We start from the raw sequence: 22297 nt of genomic DNA, 5'->3' as shown, positions 1-22297 counted from the left end.
ACTTACTAAATTGATTTCAAGATCCATTAATGTGTTGTACTCTGAAAAACACTGGTTTAGGAGCATTACTGTAAGAAAGAACAACAGGCTGTAGAAAGCTGAATGCATAAAAGATGAGGACTGACTGTACTTTTAAAAGACACAAAAAGTGCCAAGCACGGTGGCACATACCTATAATTCCAGCACTTTGGGAGGCCGAGGCAGGTGGATCACCTGAGGTCAGGAATTCAAGACCAGCCTGACTAACATGGTGAAACCCCATCTCTACTAAATACAAAAAATTAGCCAGGCGTGGTAGCAGAGGTTGTGATGGGCCAAGATCGCGCCATTGCACTCCAGCCTGGGCAACAAGAGTGAAACTCCATCTCAAAAAAAAAAAAAAAAAAAAAAGGCCAGGCGCAGTGGTTCACGCCTGTAATCCCAGCACTTTGGGAGGCCGAGGCAGGCGGATCACAAGGTCAGGAGATCGAGACCATCCTGGCTAACATGGTGAAACCCTGTCTCTACTAAAAATACAAAAAATTAGCCGGGCGTGGTGGCAGGCGCCTGTAGTCCCAGCTACTCGGGAGGCTGAGGCAGGAGAACAGCGTGAACCCGGAAGGCAGAGTTTGCAGTGAGCCAAGATCGCACCACTGCACTCCAGCCTGGGTGACAGAGTGAGATTCCGTCTCAAAAAAAAAAAAAGTAATCATGGCAGCAAAGCTTAAAAATGCTATGATGTTGGATATGTTATCAGAAGCAGACACCAAGACAGGACTAGACATGAGATTTATTGGAGAAAGACAAGATTTATTGGAGAAAATTATGGTGACAGAAAATGAGGAGAGAACTGGAGAAGGCAAGGAGTGCCGTCACACCTCAATGCATGTCTGACCCTGTGAGAGAGGAAAGGCAGGAAGGTCTGGGTAGGAAGGAACTCAGACAGAGGCACAGCTCTAGGAAAGTTTTGACCAGGCCAAAGGGGAGTCCTCAAGCTGACGCTGTCAGTCAGAGAAGTCCCGCAACTGTGGGGAATGGGCTTGCTGCACCCAGACACTGGCAGGAGGCAGCCTGTGGGAGGCATGGTGCAATGAGCTGAATGTTTGTGTTCCCCCAAAATTCATATGTTGAAATACTAACTCCCAGTGTGATGTTCTCAGGATGTGAGGCCTTTGGAAGTAATTAAGTCACGGACATAGAGCCCGTATGTATTGTGTGAATTAGTGTTCTAGAAAAGAGACCCCAGAAAGCTCTGTCATCCTCTTTCTGCCATGGTGAGGATACAATGAAAAGCTGGCAGTCTGCAACCTAGAAGAGGGCCCTCACCAGAGCCTGACCATGCTGGTATACTGATCTTAGACCTGCAGCCTGTAGAACTCTGAGAAATACATTTCTGTTGTTTATAAGCCACCCTGTCTATGGTACTTTGCTATAGCAACCCAAACAGGCTAAAACATGTGGCCTCAGTGCAGACCTGGTGGTGGATTCAGGTGCAACAGCTGGGGCCACTGCTCAGTTACGCTCCCTGAGTGCCACATTTTCATCGTCCCATGCTGGAAAGCAGAACCAAACTTGTCAACTCCATAACAGAACTGCAGCAACAAAAACTTGAAAGCTGCAGAACGGATGTAGTAGAATAAAGAATGGGTGTTGTCAGGAATACACATTAAGAGTGTATTCCCAAATCATGAAAAATCACACACACATGGCGAATCAAATCACAGAGATGCTGGGCCTCGGAAGTGGATCGAGGACATCCACCACTATAGAAACGGGTGCAAGAGAAGAGAAATGGCCGACAACGCCAAGATACAACCAACAAAACAAAGAAAGTGAGCCTGAACTGAAAGTATATCGATGCAAACATCAATAAATATCAAGTTCCATCTGAGAGAAACTTCATATGTATATCTGTTTTTTAACTTTATAAACTAATATACGATCCTTATGAATAGCCAAGAAGAAGTTAGAGAACATATGCCTGTGCCTCTCAGACCCTGGGTAACTTGGAAAAAATCTACCCAACTAAAGAACGAATTAGGGCGGAGTGCCGTGGCTCATGCCCGTAATCCCAGCACTTTGGGAGGCTGAGGTGGGTGGATCACCTGAGGTCAGGAGTTTGAGACCAGCCTGACCAATATGGTGAAACCCCATCTCTACTAAAAATACAAAAATTAGTCAGGCATGGTGGTGTGTGCCTGTAATCCCAGCTACTCAGGAGGCCGAGACAGGAGAATCACTTGAACCTGGGAGGCAGAGGTTGCAGTGAGCCAAGATCACACCATTGCACTCCAGCCTACGGGGACAAGAGCGAGACTTTGTCAAAAAAAAAAAAAAAAAAGATACTCAGTCAAATAAAACATCTTTAAGCTTTTTATACACCTTTAAACTATCAAAAATATTAAAGTAATAAAACCCAATGCAACCAGATATACTTACTGCTGATGGTATACAAAATGTCTTAAACTAGGCCAGGCGCAGTGGCTCACACCTGTAATCCCAGCACCTTGGGAGGCCGAGGCGGGTGGATCACGAGGTCAGGAAATCGAGACCATCCTGGCTAACATGGTGAAACCCTGTCTCTACTAAAAATACAAAAAATTAGCTGGGTGTGGTGGCGGGCACCTGTAGTCCCAGCTACTTGGGAGGCTGAGACAGGAGGCGTGAACCCAGGAGGCGGGGCTTGCAGTGAGCCAAGATCATGCCACTGCACTCCAGCCTGGGCAACAGAGCAAGACTATGTCTCAAAAAAAAAAAAAAACCCCAAAATGTCTTAACCTTTATAGAGAACAATCTAGCAGTATGTATCAAGAGCTACAAAACTGTGGCTTTCTAGGTAAATATACTGTGGAAAATAAGCCATAAGGAAATAGTCCAAATGAACAAAGAATATTCAATGCAGAAATATTATAACACACAAAAACTAAAATTATGCAAATGTACACAAAAAGAATGGTTAAGCAAATACATAACAGAATCCTATTCAAAGTGGTAAGTGAAATCATATAGTCAGAATAATAAGAGAAAGTACCCAGGAAATACAGAATACAAAAATGTATATACCAACAACTGTGTAAGTATGCTCATTGACAAAGCTGGTCTTTGAAAATGTGGAGAATGTAGAAAGAGACACATCATGTACTAGGTTCTTTTCCTATGGGGGGAATAATTATTTTCCTATGGGGGAAAAAAACTGTTCTGGCTATGACCATGATGTAGATCTGGGGCCTGTTGTGAAACTCAGAGAAGGAGATTCTGAGTTAAGGGTTGATGTTTTCGACCTTGTGATCCCAAACCTGTGATGAGACTCCTCTTTAAGTTTTAATTACAGTGGTGTAAAAATAGTCATCCTAAGGTAAAAATGATCTTCCCACAAAGAACCATCTTAGAATCCACACCCCAGCAGCTCCTACTCACAATTGTTGCTGCTGCAAAATAAGCAGTAAAAGGATAGGGAGACACCTAATCCCCCTGCACTACCGGCCCCACCAGGCCTCCTGCCCAAGGGAGCCAAGTCTGGCAGCAAGAGCCCTTCCTGGTTGAGAGCAAGATTTCACTGAGAGACCATGTCATCCAATCTCAAGCAGTGGAAAGTTTTAAAAATATCCGCTGAGATTCTGAGATTTCTTCCACATGCACTTCGGTCTCTCAAAGGAGACATTACAAGGGTTTGGGACAGATTCTCACCTGAGCCCAATTACTCTGGACAACAGAAAAAGGAACATTTTCTCAAGGTAACAAAAGTCAAACGGAAGCATCTTAAGGATGTGAGTCTATGATGGAGTGATGATCTAATGAAGTGTAAGTATCTGCTTACTTTCCACAGCACATGTGATGCTTATCCGGCATGGCCAAGCCCAGCACAAGGATACAGTACTTCTGCGCCAAGTACCTCTGTGCTGCTTCTAATTCACTTAAAACCAATTCCATTTCTTTTTTCTCTACAAGGCCTCTGATGGGGAGGACAAAAAAAAGAGAATTTGGGTTAATTGTCATAAGTGCCTATATTAACTAGCAAAAAGTCAGAATTATAAACTTTTCTTCTTTTCTTTAAGACAGAGTCTTGCTCTGTTACCTAGGCTGGAGTGCAGTGGTGCGATCACAGCTCACTGCAGCCTCAACCTCCAGGGCTCAAGCAATCCTCCTGCCTCATAGGCGCATGCCACCATGCCTGGCTAATCTTTTTTTATTTTGTGTAGAGGCAGGGTCTCACTCTGTTGTCCAGGCTAATCTTGAACTCCTGGACTCAAGTGATCCTCCCCTTGGCCTCCCAAAGTGTTGGGATGGCAGGCGTGAGCCAGTGTGCCCAGCCATAAACTATTTTGAAAGAAATACAAGTGAGTCAACAGACTTCACTTCTTCACTTACCAATGAGTTTATGTTATTTAAGCAGTGGTATAGGAAAATCCTTAAAGTCCCTTCATATTTAATCATTGGAATCAGCATCTCAAGTTTATGGTGTATTTTTGCTTTTTTTTTTTTTTTTTTTTTTTTTTTAGACAGAGTCTCGCTGTGTCGCCCAAGCTGGAGTGCAAGTGGCATGAACTCGGCTCACTGAGACCTCCACCTCCCGGGTTCAAGGAATTCTCCTGCCTCAGCCTCCCGAGTAACTGGGATTACAGGTGCCTACCACCATGCCTGGCTAATTTTTGTATTTTTAGTAGAGATAGGGTTTCACCATGTTGGCCAGGCTGGTCTTGAACTCCCGACTTCAAGTGATCCACCCACCTTGGCCTCCCAAAGTGCTGGGATTACAGGCATGAACCACCACACCCAGCCTATTTTCGCTTTTTTAATAGATTATGTTATGTATCCTCAATATTATATGCAGGTAGTCCTAATTTATATAGAACAGCTCAATTAACAAATTATCTATACTGGTTGCTGAGGCGGTTAGCAGCCTACTTTCCTGCTATTTTCCTAAAACAACCGTGGAGGCTACGTACCTCAGCTTCCCCTGCGTTCCCTATGTCACTACTGAGCTTGGGGGCTCAACATGTGAACAAGGACCAACTCTCTGTTTTGAGTGTAGCTGTGTTTGCTAAGAAGGCATCTGTGAACTACTACTCTGGGAACTTTGGCATCAGTTACAATAACACTGCTTCCCTGTGAAACCAGCCGCAGTTCCAATTGAATTGCAAATGAACTTTCACAAAGACAAACTGTTCTTAGGTTACAGCATGTCTGAAGCCAAATTTTAAGTTTCTGCTATACAATACAGTAGGAAATATTGCTGATGATACATTCCAATGTACTGTTATTGAAAAGTGAGTTGTACTCTCATTGAAAAGTGAGGTGTCACTAGACACCAAATGATATTTACTCTAAACAGGGACAAATGACTGCCCCTTCTGATATAACCATTGGACTGACTCCATGAAGTCAGCAAGAACAGTTATTATTATCCTTAATACAAAGACAAACTGTATTATCCTTAATACACCCCCTTCCCCTCATGGCATGGAGGATATAACCCAAACACACCCCTCCAGATGCACCCCAGTGGCCACACCCCTGTGCCTGTTTCCTTCAGCAGCTCCACCCTCACTGGTCACCCTACTCTGCCAGAGCTGCCAGTAGCTAATATTCTTCTTTTGCTGTAGAAAACAACCAAATCAAACTACAGCCACCAAGGAATGCCTTGAAGCTTTTAGGCCAATGCTTCTCAAGTTTTAATAAACCTATGAATTATGAAAGAATCACTGGGGATACTTGCTAAAAGTGCAAATTCCCAGTGCAACCCTCTCTCCAAGATTCTGGCTCAGGAGTCTGGGTCTAGCCCAGGAAATTTAAAACAATCTTCCCAAATGATTCCAAGGCAAGTGGTCCCTAGACCCCATATGCACATATACATAAAGAACTGATGTGTTGAAATGGAAAAAAAAGGAAAAAGCTATGAAAAAAAAATACTCAAGAGAAGCTAACCTATATACAAAACTCCAGGCAGAGGTGGCCTGTTTGCACCACATTTCTGTGTCTGGAAACCATTCCCCCATACTGTTTTCATCTAATTTTGTAAAACTGCCTTAAATACAAAGCCAGTTAGTGGTTCATTTTTAAAGCACATTCTTTAAAAGTGCAAACAATAATGCTGACAAAATTTTGTTGAAACGGATGCGCTTATGCATTGCTTGTAACAGAAAATTGGCATAATCCTTTGGGGAAAAAAACTGAAAATAATTTCAAGAGCCATAGAAATTATCATAAATTTTGATCCAATATCATCTCTCCTGGAAATTTATTCTTTTAAAAAAATCATCCAAAATTAGGAGGAAACTTTTATGCATGAGGACATTCAATGCAATCATTATTTATATATCAGAAAAATTAGAAACTGCCAAAATATATAAAATAGAAGGTGATATGGTTTGGCTGTGTCCCCACCCAAATCTCATCTTAAATTGTAGCTCCCATAATTCCCATGTGTCATGAGAGGGACCCAATGGGAGGTAACTGAATCATCGTGGCGGGTCTTTCCCATGCTGTTTCATGATAGTGAATAAGTTTCATGAGATCTGAAAGTTTTATGAGGGGTGTTCCCCTGCGCATGCTTTCTTGCCTGCCACCATGTAAGACATGCTGTTGCTCCTCATTCACCTTCCACCATGATTGTGAGGCCTCCCCAGCCATGTGGAACTGTGAGTCCATTAAGCCTCTTTCCTTTATAAATTACCCAGTTGGGTATGTCTTTATTAGAAACATGAGAACAGACTAATACAGAAGGATAAAGGGAGCAGCAATACGGTCAGGTATTGTTTAAGGACTTGATGCTTATTAACCTAACTTATGAGTGAGTCTTCCACGAGATGTAACCCAAGCATCAAAATCTGTACCCTTAACCACTATAATATACTGCCTCTTAGTAGGTAAGTCAATTCACACACATTGGCTTGATGGAAAACTATGCTACCATTAAAAATTATAATTATGAAGATTATAGTAACTTGAAAGTACATATGATATTATGTTTAAAAGTACATACAGGCTGGGCACGGTGGCTCAGGCTTATAATCCCAGCACTTTGGGAGGCTGAGGTGGGTGGATCACCTGAGGTCAGGAGTTCAAGGTCAGCCTGGCCAACATGGTGAAACTCTATCCCTACCAAAAATATAAAAAATTAGCCAGGCATGGTAGCACATGCCTGTAGTGTCAGCTACTCAGGAGGCTGAGGCAGGAGAATCACTTGAACCCGGGAGGCAGAGGTTACAGTGAGCCGAGATTGTGCCACTGCACTCCAGCTTGGTTGATGGAGCAAGACTCCGTTTCAAACAAACAAACAAACAAACAAACAAACAAACAGTACATACATAATTGTTCAGAAGCTAAAAATTCTAATTATGGACAGATAAACTCTGGAAAACAGTGCAGTTGATTGGTGGGAAGTGCTGGGCATGTTGTACAGTGGTTAAGGCACAAGCCTTGGAGTTAAACAGACCTGGGTTCTAATATCAGTTCCACCTAGGAACTGTAATGTCATCTCCTAGGTATGGTACGTAATCCCCAACAAACTATTTAACCTCTGTGAGCCTTAATTTCTTCACCTGTAAAATAGGGATAAGGCTTCTTCTTTTGGAAGTAGGGCTTTTAATCACCTGACATCATTTAAGTGTACCGTTGCCATCCATCTTCACCCTTTTCTGCTTTCCTCTCACGGCTGTAGGCTTTCCTCCCAAGTGCCATGCACTGGGTTAAGATACACTGTCTCATCTACTTCTGTATAATAACTCTGTGAATTAAATGCTATTACTATCCCTATGCTCTATCTTGGTATTTGAAATCAGTTTTTTTCTTCTGTGCAGATACCTCAATGCAATCAATATTTAATTCTATTATAGTAAGTAAACCAACTGACCACAGGAAGCCTGAAAATAAAAAGTTGTAATTTTTATTTTTAGAATCACACCATAAACTCCATACTTTTTTTTTTTTTTAAGGCGGAGTCTCGCTCTGTCGCCCAGGCTGGAGTGCAATGGTGCCATCTCGGCTCACTGCAACCTCTGCCTCCCAGGTTCAAGTGATTCTCTTGCCTCAGCCTCCTGAGGAGCTGGGATTACAGGAGTGTGCCACCACGCCTGGCTAATTTTTGTATTTTTAGTAGAGGTGGGGTTTCACCATGTTGGTCAGGCTGGTCTCGAACTCCTGACCTCGTGATCCACCCGCCTTGGCCTCCCAAAGTGTTGGGATTACAGGCATGAACCACTGTGCCCAGCCAAAATCCATACTTTTAAGGCTTCAATTGGTTTGTTTTTGTCAATCTGAGTAACTGATTCCTTCTAAGGAACAGTCTACCTTATACCACTGTGTTCTAGTATGTTTAGTGCATCTTCAACTAGAAAACCTGTCTTATTATCTATTCTTATCAATTAAGAAAGTAGGCCAGGCACGGTGGCTCACACCTGTAATCCTAGCACTTTGGGAGGTTGGGGCAGGCAGATCACCTGAGGTCAGGAGTTCGAGACCAGATTGGCCAACATGGTGAAACCCCATCTCTACTAAAAATATAAAAATTAGCTGGGCGTGGTTGTGGGCGCCTGTAATCCCAGCTACTCAGGAGGCTGAGGTGGGAAAATCACTTGAACCTGAGCGGTGGAGGTTGCAGTGAGCCGAGATTGCACCACTGCACCCCAGCCTGGGTGACAGAGCCAGACTCCAACTCAAAAAAAAAAAGAAAAGAAAAAAGAAATTAAACAAATCTTTTTGCCAGATTAGCAATAAGCCTCAGAAGAGGAAATACCATAAAAAAATGTAATAAGCCAAAGTGCCAAAAATGTCTAATTACGTTTCATTTGGAAATAGTAAGAATCTTCAAACCTTCTAAGTCCACAGCTGGCTTTAAACCCTTTTGCTTGCTACCATAGAAACATTTCATGCTCTGGCTGCCCTGTTGTGAAATACAGTCCCAAAATAACACTGATGTTGTATATTATGATGGCTTTACAGGAACAAGAGTTTTTAAATTATTTATTTGGTTCTTTACAAAACTATCCAGATACATTTATTCTATCCATAAGATGTTTTTCCAACTGCTTGATTGTATACAGGGTTTTGCATTTTGAAAACATCCTGCAGCAACAACTTAATTACTCTACCCAGCATTCCTAACAGCTAAATCATTGGGTTGGTTCCACACGTACTGGGGAGGGCAGCCTGGCATGTGGAAAGTTCCATGGCTTGCAAAAGGTCACCAAGGCTGAGAGGCATTGTTCTGCTCTGTATTCTGAGTTCCCAGATTCTTGCCCTGGTGTACACCTCTGCGCCACTTCTGCCTAAAGCTAAAGCATTTAAATTCTTTATAAGTAGCCTAAGAAACCTTGGATTTTTTTTCCTGTGATGTGGAATGCCACTTTGGCCAAATATATTAATTTTTTTAATTCTTAGATTTTTTTAATTGGATGCTTACAAGCCCTTTAGCAAGAACTTTGTAAGCATAAAAAGCACACAAACAACAACTATATCTGCACCTTCAAGATGGTTGCCACTAGCCACATGTGGCTACTGAGAATGTGTCTAGTATGAATTGAGATATATTATAGGTATAAAATAGACACCAGACTTACTACAAAAAAGTAACACATCTCATTAATAACTTGCTAATATCAACTACTGTTGCAATGATAATATTTTTTGCATCACTGGGTTAAATAAAAGACACTATTAAAATTAATTTCACATGTATCTTATTACATTTTTAAGATATGTTTACCAGAAATTTAAAATTACATACATGGCTTTCATTATCTCATTATTGTGCAATGCTAGTCTGTATCAGTTGGAATATTTTGTTGCTGGACTACACATATAAATTATCCAGTGAGCTTTAAAAACTGACACACTCTTCCCATGTAAAATGTCTTAGTACATCTCAAAGATTTAAAAATTTCCATCATCTCTTTATCCTAGACAAAAGTTACTTTTAATACTGGCAGTGATAAAACTCTAAAGCACACTATAAAATCTTACTTACACCATATAGCTTTTGGGTTTCTTTTCCAGTGAGTTTTTTTCCAAGTAATGGGATAAGTAGTACAATAATGCCATGAGGAAATTATCAAGATTCTTATTCCTATGGGGAGATTTGAAACAACAAAAAAAGAGTCAATGCTAACCTATTTCAAATCTAAGATTTCTCATAAAAAATATATGAGCACACAACACAAGAATAAGTAGAAAACTATGTTATCATGCCTATCAAAGAACTAATTTACCACTTAAAATTATATCTACTATATATTTAAAAATTTAAGAAATCTGGTTTTTGTAAGTAAAACTTTTGGAGAGGTCAAACACTAAATTCTTATAGTTGTGCTTACTAATTAATTTTAATTTTTAAAAAGTTATTATACAATATATTTCCATGGTTTAAAAAATGTAGAGAAATGTATCAAGTAAAAAGTTCTCTCCTCCTACCTCTGTCACCATCCTACTCCCTAGTGGTAACCACTATTAAGAGTTTGGTATGGGCCAGGCACAGTGGCTCATGCCTGTAATCCCAGCACTTTGGGAGGCCAAGGTGGGTGGATGACTTGATGTCAGGAGTTCGAGACCAGCCTGGCGAAACCCCATCTCTACTAAAAATTACAAAAATTAGCCAGGCGTGGTGGTGCATCCCTGTAATCCCAGCTAGTTGGGAGGCTGAGGCAGGAGAATCGCTTGAACCCGGGAGGTGGAGGTTGCAATGAGCTGAGATCGTGCCACTGCACTCCAGCCTGGGCAAAAGAGCGAGACTCCATCTCAAAAAAAGAAAAAAAAAGAGTTTGGTATGAATCCTTTCTAAACTTTCGAAAACATAGACAATCACATGTAACATCCTCCTCCACCAACATATACACATGTACATGAATATATGCCTTCAAAATGTTTTTTGGTAATAAGTGGGGTAATACTATACATACAATTCTTTGCAACTTGCTTTTGTCACTTTTCTGCGTAGCATAGACCTCTTTCTATGATATTATATGTAGATTTCCTTCTTTCTTTTAAAGAGCTGAATAGAATATTCTATACCTCATATTTACCTAGTTTTCTATTGTGGGTATTTGGTTTTTTTTAAAATATTATAGACAGAAGTGAAATTGCTACCGCAGAGTGTATGTGCCTTGCTCTCCAAAAAGGCTGCACTGATTTACAATGTTCTCTCATTTGTTTTTAACTAGAAGTCACTGTTTTCTTTCTAAATATTTTTCAAGACTTTTGCTGCCTTCTTTGTGGCCCCAAATGGAAATTCTTTCTCTGGCATTGCTTTACTGAACTATACCTAAAGAGCAGGATGAGGGTGAGCATTACAGATTTTCTTTTCAAGATATTAATAACTCCCTGTCTCAGGCTGGGTTCCCCCAGCAACAGACACTGGGCCAAATACTTGAAAGTGAACAGTTTAGTTGGGAGTGATCTCAGGAAACATCAGTAAGAAAGTGGGGAAATGAGACAGGAAAGGAAAGGAAGCCAACAAAGAGGCTGTTAACAAGTAAGTGGAGTTCAGTCCTGCAGTGACTCTGGGAGACAGTGTAGAAAACATCTCAAGAGTTTACCTATCAACTCCTCCACCAGCAGGGCACTGAATGAGGGCTGCTTCTAGGGCACTGATTCCCTAGCTCTGAACTTGCCCTGCAGTCAGGCTGAGTGTGTGCCTGTGGTGGAATGAGGCCTTCAGGCCGAGTCTCAGGCAGTTGCCACAAGCAGCCTGTATGTGTGTGCAGAGGGAATGGGGAGGGGTGCAAATGGCATTGGGCACCCAACTCTCACTGAGCGTTCGCGGTGCAGAGGCCACGTGAGGCACAGCCATGCATAGCCATACAAAGGGCACACAATTACACAATTACTTCCCAATTTTGTAGCTGAGGAGACTGAGGCTTACAAAGGTCAAGAAACTTACCCAGAGTCACACACCTAGCACATCCTGGGGCTGCCAAACACAACTAGTAGAGAAAAGTGATCTTCAGTAAATGGGTATATCTTTTTTTTTTTTTTTTTTTTTGAGAGGGAGTCTTGCTCTGTCGCCCAGGCTGAAGTGCAATGGCATGATCTTGGCTCACTGCAACCTCTGCCTCCCAGGTTCAAGCGATTCTCCTGCCTCAGCCGCCAAAGTATCTGGGATTACAGGCATCTGCCACCACGCCTGGCTAATGTTTGTATTTTTCTTTTTTTTTGGTCTGAGAGAGTCTTGCTCTGTCACCCAGGCTGGAGCGCATTGGCACAATCTCAGCTCACTGCAACCTCCGCCACCCAGGTTCAAGTAATTCTCCTGCCTCAGCCTCCCAAGTAGCTGGGATTACAGGCGCCCACCACCACGCCCAGCTAATTTTTGTATTTTTAGTAGAGACGGGGTTTCACCACGTTGGCCAGTCTGGTCTTAAACTCCTGACCTTGTGATCCGCCTGCCTCGGCCTCCCAAAATGTTGGGATTACAGGCGTGAGCCACCGCACCTGGCCAGTAAATGGGTATATCCTTTAACTATTATATAAAAATAGCACAGTCCATGTGAGACTCTGACAGCATGCTCTCCATACTACTTGCCCTGGGATTTTATCTGGGGTTCCCATGACTTCTGGCTTCCTCTCCCTGACTCTTTGGTCGCAGTCTTTGTGACTAGGTCCTGAGAGGATGGCTTGCATAGAGCCAGCCTCACGCTCTTCCTCTAAAAATCAGATTTGTCATCACTTATCAGATGAAGTTACTGAAAAATAAAGGATAAAAGATCTAAAATGACTCATAAGCAATAGATACCTCATAAATGTTGTAAAAGAACAGATCCTCTGCATCTCAGTATCTTGTAGCAAAAGCAAAGTAACAACTGAAAAGAGAAAATGAACAATTGAGAGAGGGACAAAGAGCTACCTTAGAGAGTCACACAAGATATGTTTACGTAAGGATGTTATATATAGATGGGTGGATGTTTATGTATGGATATTTATGTATGTATGTACAGATGTATGTTTATGTATGCATAAAGAAACAGTTACTCACATTTAACATCATCCAGTGTAATGGTGCCCTGTTGACCTCGTTTCTCTACAGCTTTAGCTGACTTATCATCTTTTGCAGCAAGTCTTTTATCTGTCAACCTGTTTTGGAATATAACAGTTTCTAGTAGTGTTTTAATATATTTTAGTTGTATTTAATCTATCCTGAGGTGCAGGAAGCATTTATTAAAAAGTAATAAGAGCCTGAGTGTCATACATGGGTTTTGTTTGATGTAAGATCATTTTGGAATGCTTTTTATTAAACATTTTATTTACTATATTAAGGCAAGAGGGATGTTCACTGCCTGATATAAAATGTAAATACAAATACCATCCAAAATAGATCATTTAAATCATCTGTTCTGGTGTACCTATCATTTTCAAATTTTAAAAAACTGTAAAAAGTTGAAGATGTGCTAACAGCCAAGTTAACAGGATACATTTATCAGGACTATCGTAATTCCCACCATAATTCTGAAACAGCACATGTTCTTTCTTTGATGGGTATTCGCATTGCGACCTAGAATAAAAGGAATGGTATTTTCATAGTTTGTAAAGGCTGAAGCCATTCCACTGAGAGATGCTATCAGCAACTCTCACATGATTGGGAAGTTAATCTACCTGTCTGAAGCTGGACCATCAATTTCTGCAAAGTGAACTGCTTTGCCTTTCTTTCCTTTTTCCTTGACTTCTGCTGCAGGTGTAAAACTGCAATAAAAATGAGATAATTAGGGACTTCACCTTTTCCAGGGGAAAACAAGTCAAATCATATCATAGCTCATAATCTTTGGACTAGCATATATTATCAGCAGATCTGAGACACAGCAGTGTTCAATTCATCTATTTATATATGGAACACTTATCTAGAGAAAAAATTAAAACTTCAGGCTTTACATTCAGCCTCTAACCATCAGCAATCTCCAGAATACCACCACACACAGAATATCTGAAAAATATTGTAGTAACTTCGTAAGAAACAGAAAGCTCTTGGTAAGTTTGAAAAGATTATTTATTGAGGCACTTGTTATATGACAAGTGCTTTTAGGCACAATCTCATTTAACCCTCATGGAAACTCTAACACAAAATATGATCACCATCTTTACATACAAGAAAAATGGAAACTTAAAAAGAAATTAAGTGACTTGACTAAAATAACAGCAACTGGCAAAGTCATGAGCGGTGCCCAGGTTTTTAGCCACAGAGCCAAGTGCTGAGCCACCAGGCAATCCTGCCTCCCAAACAGCAATCTCAGTATTCACTGCTGTGGACTCTTCTAAAGGCCTCAGCCATCTCCATCTCCAGGTAGGTTTCAGGACCTTTTACTTAACTCAGAGTTTCTTAGCATGTTGTACAAGCACTACTAAGCCGTAATGAGTTTGACTAACAAAGGAACCCAATTAAACAACAAACAAATCTATACCGACGATCTGCTATGTGTTAGGAATTGCTATGACATTGAAAATAAGATGGTTTCTGATCAGAGCCATTGAACAGACTCTCGAGAGTCTCAGCAAATGCTAACAGAAAAACAGAGAAAAGTGTTTTGAAGACTAACAGGACGAGGTTCCTGCCTTATAAATAGTACATTTTCTGGGAGAACTGTGGTGTCTGCCAAACCCATTGTGGGTTATAACAATGCCACATTGATAACACAATGCCGAAGTTTACCCTCTGCCCAAAGTTATGTGTCCCTCTGTTAAGCTGAGGTGCAGATGCAGTAATAGAAGCACTTCCCCTCAACTTTATTCATTCTCTAAATATGGATATCAATAATGAGAACTTTATTATTTCCTTGGTAAATCCCACAAATAAATTTTGTTAAATACCTCCCCATGACAGTAATAAAGTCAGCTTGGTACTTTCTTCTTCTTCCAGGAGTTTCTCCAACTGCCTGTCAATATTCATGTTGTAGGTTAGCTACCAAAAGCATGTACATAATATTACCTCAAGGGAATGATTTTTAAAAATTTTTCCACTGTTCTTTACTTTCTTTTTTTTTTTTTAAGATGACTGGCACCAAGTTGGCCAGTGATGATTTCTAAGCTTTTCATTCTTTCTGGTGCTGCTCTTATCACTGGTCTCCAAGAATTGGGTATTCATGGGGAAGGGTGTGCTAAAATACTGGGGATGGAGGTGTACAGGGAAAAAGAAATGGAAAAATACCAAATGTTGATGGGAGGATTGCCTGAGCCCAGAAAGGAGACTGCAGTGAGCTGAGATCACACCACTGCACTCTAGCCAGCCTAGGTGACAGAATGAGACCCTGTCTAAAAATAAAATAAAAAAGTGAGGCCGGGCACGGTGGCTCTCGCCTGTAATCCCAACACTTTGGGAGGCCGAGGTAGACAGATCACCTGAGGTCGGGAGTTTGAGACTAGCCTGACCAACATGGAGAAATCCCATCTCTACTAAAAATACAAAATTAGCCAGGCGTGGTGGCCCATGCCTGTAATCCCAGCTACCTGGGAGGCTGAGGCAGGAGAATTGCTTGAACCCGGGAGGTGGAGGTTGCAGTGAGCCGAGATCATGCCATTTCACTCCAGCCTGGGCAACAAGAGTGAAACTCCATCTCAAAAAAATAATAGTAATAAAATAAAATAAAAAATAAAATCATAAAATCATAGAATTTGGGGGTTATTGGAAGTAAAAAATATCATCTAGTATAATGCTGTCATTTTACTGATGGAGAACTAGGGCTTGGAGAGGCTGACCCATGTCCCAGTGTTAGAAACTGGTAGATAGTGCCTGCCCTTAGCCAATAGTCTGGCATTTACTGCTAAGCTTTTAGTCTTTATGCTCTGACCTCTGGACACACCTTCTCTACTTCACACTTGTCTGAATGGCTTTCACTTCACTGAAGTCATTCTCTAGCTTGGCTGGTAAGACAGGTTCCACTTTGTGACTGAGTGCTCTGCCATAGCCCTGAAAGCAGCCTATGCTCACAATGCATTTGGAATCACCAACAAGCAACACTAGTAATAACTGAAATTTTTTTTTTGAGACTGAGTCTCACTCTGTCACCTAGGCTGGAGTGGCATGATCTCAGCTCACTGCAACCTCTTCATCCCGGGTTCAAGCGATTCTCCTGTCTCAGCCTCCAAAGTAGCTGGGATTACAGGTGCCTGCCACCACATCCTGCTAATTTTTGTATTTTTAGTAGAGATGGGGTTTCACCATGTTGGCCAGGCTGGTCTCAAACTCCTGACCTCAAATGATCCATCCACCTCGGCCTCCCAAAGTGCTAGGATTACAGGTGTGGGCCACCGCGCCCAGCCAATAATTGAAAATTGCGCTGTGAATTGAACCTCTGATTGGTGCCCAAACCACGGTCTGGGCTAGCTAGCCTATACCCTCCTACTATCTCCAGAGTACAAAGTGGATGTAGTTCCCTAATATTACAATATAATCATGTCATTCCCCTTGCCTTGAAGTAAACAGAAAAGAAATTCATATTTTCCCTCTAGAATCCATCACGTAAATGCAGAGGGCTGGACCACTCTTGGCTTCCACACAAGTTAGACCTCTTTGATGGTTCTCAGAGAGTCTTCTCTCAGGCCATGACGAAAGAGTAGGGTTTCCTTGGTTTTATGTCCTCAGGGGAGTCCATGACCTTGGCAAACATTCAGGCAGACTGCTGGTTCTCTGCCAGCTTTGGAATAGGGGCACTTGAAGCAAGAAGAGAAAGGATAGCAGGTACTATGTCAGAGAGAAAAGTCTGCCTCATGGGCCAACCTAGATGATGCCTGTGAGTAAAGGTATTATCTCTTTACCAAATAAGAAATGGGCATGCATGCTGATGAACTATACCAGCACCCTCATTTACTTCTCACGAGGCATTATTATTTCATTTTATAGATTAAGGAGCTGAGAATTATTGAGGCTAAGTAACTTGACAACTGATAACCATCTAGTCAGGGGCAGAGCTAGGACGTGAACCCAGGTCTCCCTTCAAACCATTCTCCACTGCTCTTCCTTAACTACCTATTAATAAATAATGGCCAGCCTTTCCCTGGCATTTCTTGCATGGAGGTTAGGGTATCCTGTTGTATTCTAATAGTCATCCCCATCAGGGTATAATCTGCAAAAGTAAGACAAGACTTGCCTATGAGTAGGGAGCTAGGTTGTCTCTGAGGGTAAGATTTCCTGTTTCATTTGACCAGGAGAGAGGTCAGGAAGTTCAAGCTGGGGGAGGGGAAAGGGATCATCTTTTCTTGATCTGAGCTTCAGAATACCTAGAAGTCTAGCACTCCTCTTGGCTAGTGGGTATAAAAGTTGGCCTACCCCAGGTGGAAGAGGACTAAAACCTCAGAACTTTCAGGGTCTTAAGTTGATGGGATAAAACTTGATGCCCCTGAGATCAAGATGTTACTTTGTGAAACAGATTGTCTGGATTCAGGACACTCTATTTTCCTCCCCTCTCTCTGGCTACAATTTATTGGTCTCCTTCTAAAGCTCCTTTTCTGAGGCATGTTCCTTCCCTAAATGAGGGCTCTCTCAGAGCTTCACATGGTTATTCTTCTCATTCCCTCTGAATAATTCCATCTACTTCACTAGCACCAATAACACACAAATTTATATTCAAGGCTCAGATCTCTCTGCAGACTTATAAAGTGACACATCAGTCTATTGAACACTGTCAATCAGCTGTCTTAGAGGCATCTCAAACTCAGTCTGTCCAAAATAAACACATTCCCCCTTTACTGTGTATTCCCACCTCCTGTTTCCTCCATCTCAGTAAATAAGTACCACCATCAAACCAGGTGCTCACGCTGGAAAATGGTGTCTTCCTTGATTCCTCCATCACCCTCACCCCCCATGGCTCACTAATCACTAAATTCTTTAATCTTTTTAAGCTACTTCCCTCTCTTTCCACTGCCACCATCCTAATTTTAGCTATCTGTCAACTGAGTTTCTGCAACTGCTTCTTAACTGATCTCCTTGCCTCCAGTCTTATCTCCCCCCAAACAATTTTCCATCTTTGAGCCAGTCATCTTTCTTTTTTTTTTTTTTCTTGAGATAGGGTCTCACTGTTGCTTAGGCTGGAGTGCAGTGGTGCCATCATGGTCACTACAGCCTCAACCTCCAGGGCCCAGATGATTCTCCCACTTCAGCCTCTCAAATAGCTGGGACTACAGGTGTGCACCACCATGCCTGGCTAATTTTTGTATTTTTTGGTAGAGATAGGATTTTGCCATGTTGCCCGGGCTGGTCTCAAACTCTTGAGCTCAGGCCATCTGCCTGCCTCAGTCTCCCAAAGCGCTGGGATTACAAGCGTGAGCCACTGTGCCTGGCCCAGCCACTTTTCTAAGATGCGGTTCTTTTTTTTTTTTTTTTTTTTTGTGACAGATTCTAGTTTTGTTGCCCAGGCTGGAGTACAATGGCATGATTTCAGCTCACTGCAACCTCCGCCTCCTGGGTTCAAGCGATTCTCCTGCCTCAGGCCTTCCAAGTAGTTGGGACTGCAGGCAGGTACCACCATGCCCAGCTAATTTTTGTATTTTCATTAGAGATGGGGTTTTGCCATTTTGGCCAGGCTGGTCTTGAACTCCTGACCTAAGGTATTTCCTCGCCTTGGCCTCCCAAAGTGCTGGGATTACAGGCGTGAGCCACCACACCCGGGCCTAAGATGCAATTCTAATCACAGGTGACTTCTCTGCTTTGATGACTCCCCTGTGCCATCTAAATAAAGTTCCAATTCCTCACCACAGTATGCAAGATCTTTTATAATCTGGCCCTGGTTTAAATCTACTTTGTCTGGGACCATATACCCAGCCTAATGAACCACCTGCAGTCCCCACATTATGGCCCATGCCCTTGCAGGTCTGGGCTTTGCCCATGTTCCTTCTCCCTAGAATGCACTCTCTTCCTCCCCAAATCAAATGGCCCTTTACCTTGCCAATTCCTATTTTTCCTCAGGTCGTAGCTTAGATATCACCTTCCTTGGGAAGCCTTCTCTGTCTCCTCTGTCCACTGGACTTCAGGAAATCCAGGTCCCATGTCTGGATCAGGCCGCTCTGGTGAATGCAACTTTCCTCAGCCCTGGTGCCCAGCCCAGTGTAGCAGTGGCAGCAGTTCCTGGTAAGCGAGCCCAAAGCAGAGCAGCAATCCCAGGGAAAAAGAGTTCGGTTCCACAGCACCACTAACAACAGACTCTCCTTTCGATAGTAGCCTGGAAGGGTCTGGTTTCTTTTCAGTAAGAAGGGCAGCATGGATATCCCTGCCTGTACCTCCAAATGCCCAAGCTGTCTGCATTACCTCCTTCCCACCACTCAGTGGAAAAGCTGCGGCTCTCTCTTCCAACCCCGACCTCTGATCTTGATCCCAGTCCCACCTTCCTTTCTCTATTTATTTTTTCTGCCATAACAAAGTCACTCAAGATTTTCCTACCTTTAAATCAAAACTAACAAAAATCCCCAAAACCTTCCCTTAGTCCCAGATCCACTAAAGGCTACTATGTCTTTCTTTCCTTCATTCACTGGTAAACCTACTGATAAGAGTACTCTATTTTGGGCCGGGCACAGTGGCTCACACCTGTAATCCCAGCACTTTGGGAGGCCGAGGCGGGCGGATCACCTGAGGTCAGGAGTTTGAGGCCAACCTAGCCAACATTGTGAAAACCCGTCTGTACTAAAAATACAAAAATTAGCCAGCTGTGGTGCCACGTGCCTATAATTCTAGCTACTCAAGAGGCTGAGGCAAGAGAACCGCTTGAACCCAGGATGGGGAGGTTGCAGTGAGCCGAGATTACACCACTGCACTCTAGCCTGGGGCAACAGAGCGAGACTCCATTTCAAAAAAAAAAAAAAAAAGACAAAACAAACAAAAAAAGCAAGAGTACTCTATTTTGGGGGTTTTGTTTATTTGTTTTTTGAGGCAGGGTCTCACTCTGTTGCCCAGGCTGGAGTGCAGTGGCAGGATCATGGCTCACCACAGCCTCAACTTTCTGGGCTCAAGTGATCCTCCCACCTCAGTCTCCCAAGTATCTGGAACCACAGGCACACACTACCATGCTCAGCTAATTTTGTCCATTTTTCGTAAAGACAGGGTCTTGCTATGTTGCCCAGGCTGGTCTCAAACTCCTGGGTTCAAGCGACCCTCAACCTCAGGCTTTCGAAGTGCTGAGATTACAGGAGTGAGCCACCACACCCAGCTGAGTACTCTATTTTTGCTAGTTTTTCATCTTTATCTCAGATTCTCACCTGTAACCACTGTCATCTGATGTATACCCTACAGCCTTCCTGAAGCTGCTTCTCACCTAGTCCCTACGGATCCCTAACTTGTTAAATCCACAGGCCTTTTTGCAGTGTTTGCCCTCCTCAGAACTCTCCAGCCTGTGACACTGCTGACCCCTCCCTGCCCAATCCTCTTTCTTAGAGAACCTTCTTTTGCCCCTGAGGCCTATGTGTATCAGGGTTTTTCCTCTGACCTTTCTAATCATTCTTTCTCTTTCTATTTTTTTTCTTTCACCCAGGCTGGAGTGCAGTGGCACAATCTCAGCTCACTGCAACCTCTGCCGCCTGGGTTCAAGCGATTCTCCTGCCTCAGCCTCCTGAGTAGCTGGGATTACAGGCACCTGCCACTGCACCTGGCTAATTTTTATATTTTTAGTAGAGACGGGGTTTTACCATCTTGGCCAGGCTAGTCTTGAACTCCTGACTTCATGATGCACCACCTAGGCCTCCCAAAGTGCTAGGATTACAGGTGTGAGCCACTGCCCCCAGCCCATTCTTTCTCTGTCTTTGGCCAATTCCTCTTTCTTTGCCTGTCTCCTATTCTTGAGAGCAGCATGAAGATATCTATCAAAGGCTTAAAATGTGTACAATAATTAAGACATATCAAGCCAATTGTAATGTACAAACCTTATTTTAAAGACTGATTGAAACAAACTTAAAAAATAGCAGACAACAGGGGACATTTGAATACCAACTGACTATAACTAAATATATGATATTAAGGAATTACCATTTGTATTTTTAGGTATATAAATAGTAATTCAGTTGTATCTTCCTCCCCCTGTTTGTCCCCCTTCTCCTTCTCTTTCCCCTTCTTCTTCTTATTTTATATATTGGGACTCCCAACCTACATCAGTTGTGTTTTCTAAGATAGTGCTTATTCTTTGAGATACATACTGAAATATTTACAGATGATATGATGCCTGGGATTGGCTTCAAAATAATTGAGGAGCGGGGTAGACAGAGGTATAGATATGAAATTGACTTTAATTTGGTACTTCTTGATGCTGTTAAGGGTTTGTTGGGGTTCATTACACAATCTTCCCTACCTTTATATATTTGAAATCTTCTAATATAAAAAGTTATAATGGGCCAGGCATGGTGGCTCACACCTGTAATCCTAGTACTTTGGGAGGCTGAGGCAGGCAGATTGCTTGAGCTCAGGAGTTCCAGACCAGCCTGGGCAACGTGGCAAAACCCCATCTCTACAAAAAAATTAGCTGGGCATGGTGGCATGTCCCTGTAGTTTCAGCTATTTGCTGGGGGGCGGCGGGTGGGCGCAGTGGGGGCTGAAGTGGGAGGATCGCTTAAGCCCAGGAGGTCAAGGCTACACTGAGCTAAGATCATGCCACGGCACTCCAGCCTAGGTGACAAAGTGAGACCCTGTCTCTAAAATTCTAAAATAACATAAAAAGTTTTAAATGTTTACACACACACACACACACACACACACACACACTTTTTGGAGATTGGGTCTCACTCTATCACCCAGGCTGGAGCACAGTGGCGCAATCATGACTCACCACAGCCTCAATCCTCCCACCTCAGCATCCCAAGTAGCTGGGACTACAGGCGCATACCACCAGGCCCAGCTAATTAAAAAAAAAAAAAAAAAAAAAAAAAAATTTGTGGGAACAGAAGTCTCACTACGTTGCCCAGGCTGGTCTCAAACTACTGGGCTCAAGCAATCCTCCCACTTCAGCTTACCAAAATGCTAAGATCGCAGGTGTGAGCCACCACACCCAGCCTATTTATACTTTTTTTAAAAGTTTTTAAAATAATGCTGCAAGAAAAGTAAAACTGGCAACAAAATCAAACCTGCAAGGCAGGGTACAGTGGCTCACGCCTATAATCCCAGCACTTTGGAAGGCTGAGGCAGGCAGATTGCTTGAGCTCAGGAGTTTGAGACCAGCCTGGGCAACATGGTAAAACCCTGTCTCTACAAAAATACAAAAAATTAGCCAGACGCGGTGGCATCTGCCTGTAGTCCCAGCTACTTGGGAGGCTAAGGGAGAATTACTTGAGCCTGGGAGGCAGAGGCTGCAGTGAGCCTGGGCAATGGGAGTGAAACGCTGTCTCAAAAAAAAAAAAAAAAAATCAATCTACAAAGACTTCAGATTTTGGA

The 22297-nt window shown here is 42.6% G+C and overlaps 1 protein-coding gene across 4 annotated transcripts in view; it reads right to left on the bottom strand.

The window, feature by feature from the left end:
• PPP1R36 (protein phosphatase 1 regulatory subunit 36) overlaps positions 1-22297 on the bottom strand; it is a 39497-nt gene that overhangs the window by 10976 nt on the left and 6224 nt on the right. For 2 of the 4 annotated variants that reach the window (XM_016926224.3, XM_063793552.1), the window contains 6 exons: positions 13561-13647; positions 13407-13459; positions 12944-13041; positions 12704-12770; positions 9944-10042; positions 3797-3931 (listed from right to left, as the gene is read on the bottom strand). In XM_016926224.3, coding sequence (XP_016781713.1) covers positions 3797-3931; positions 9944-10042; positions 12704-12770; positions 12944-13041; positions 13407-13453 — 446 coding nt within the window. In that variant the 5' untranslated portion in view covers positions 13454-13459; positions 13561-13647. The remainder of the gene's footprint in view (positions 1-3796; positions 3932-9943; positions 10043-12703; positions 12771-12943; positions 13042-13406; positions 13460-13560; positions 13648-22297) is intronic. The other 2 variants (XM_510003.7, XM_016926223.3) reach the window with 2 other exon arrangements.

This window comes from Pan troglodytes, chromosome 15 (assembly GCF_028858775.2).
Source record: "Pan troglodytes isolate AG18354 chromosome 15, NHGRI_mPanTro3-v2.0_pri, whole genome shotgun sequence".
NCBI lineage: Eukaryota > Metazoa > Chordata > Mammalia > Primates > Hominidae > Pan > Pan troglodytes.
This window is presented reverse-complemented; position numbering and strand designations above follow the sequence as displayed.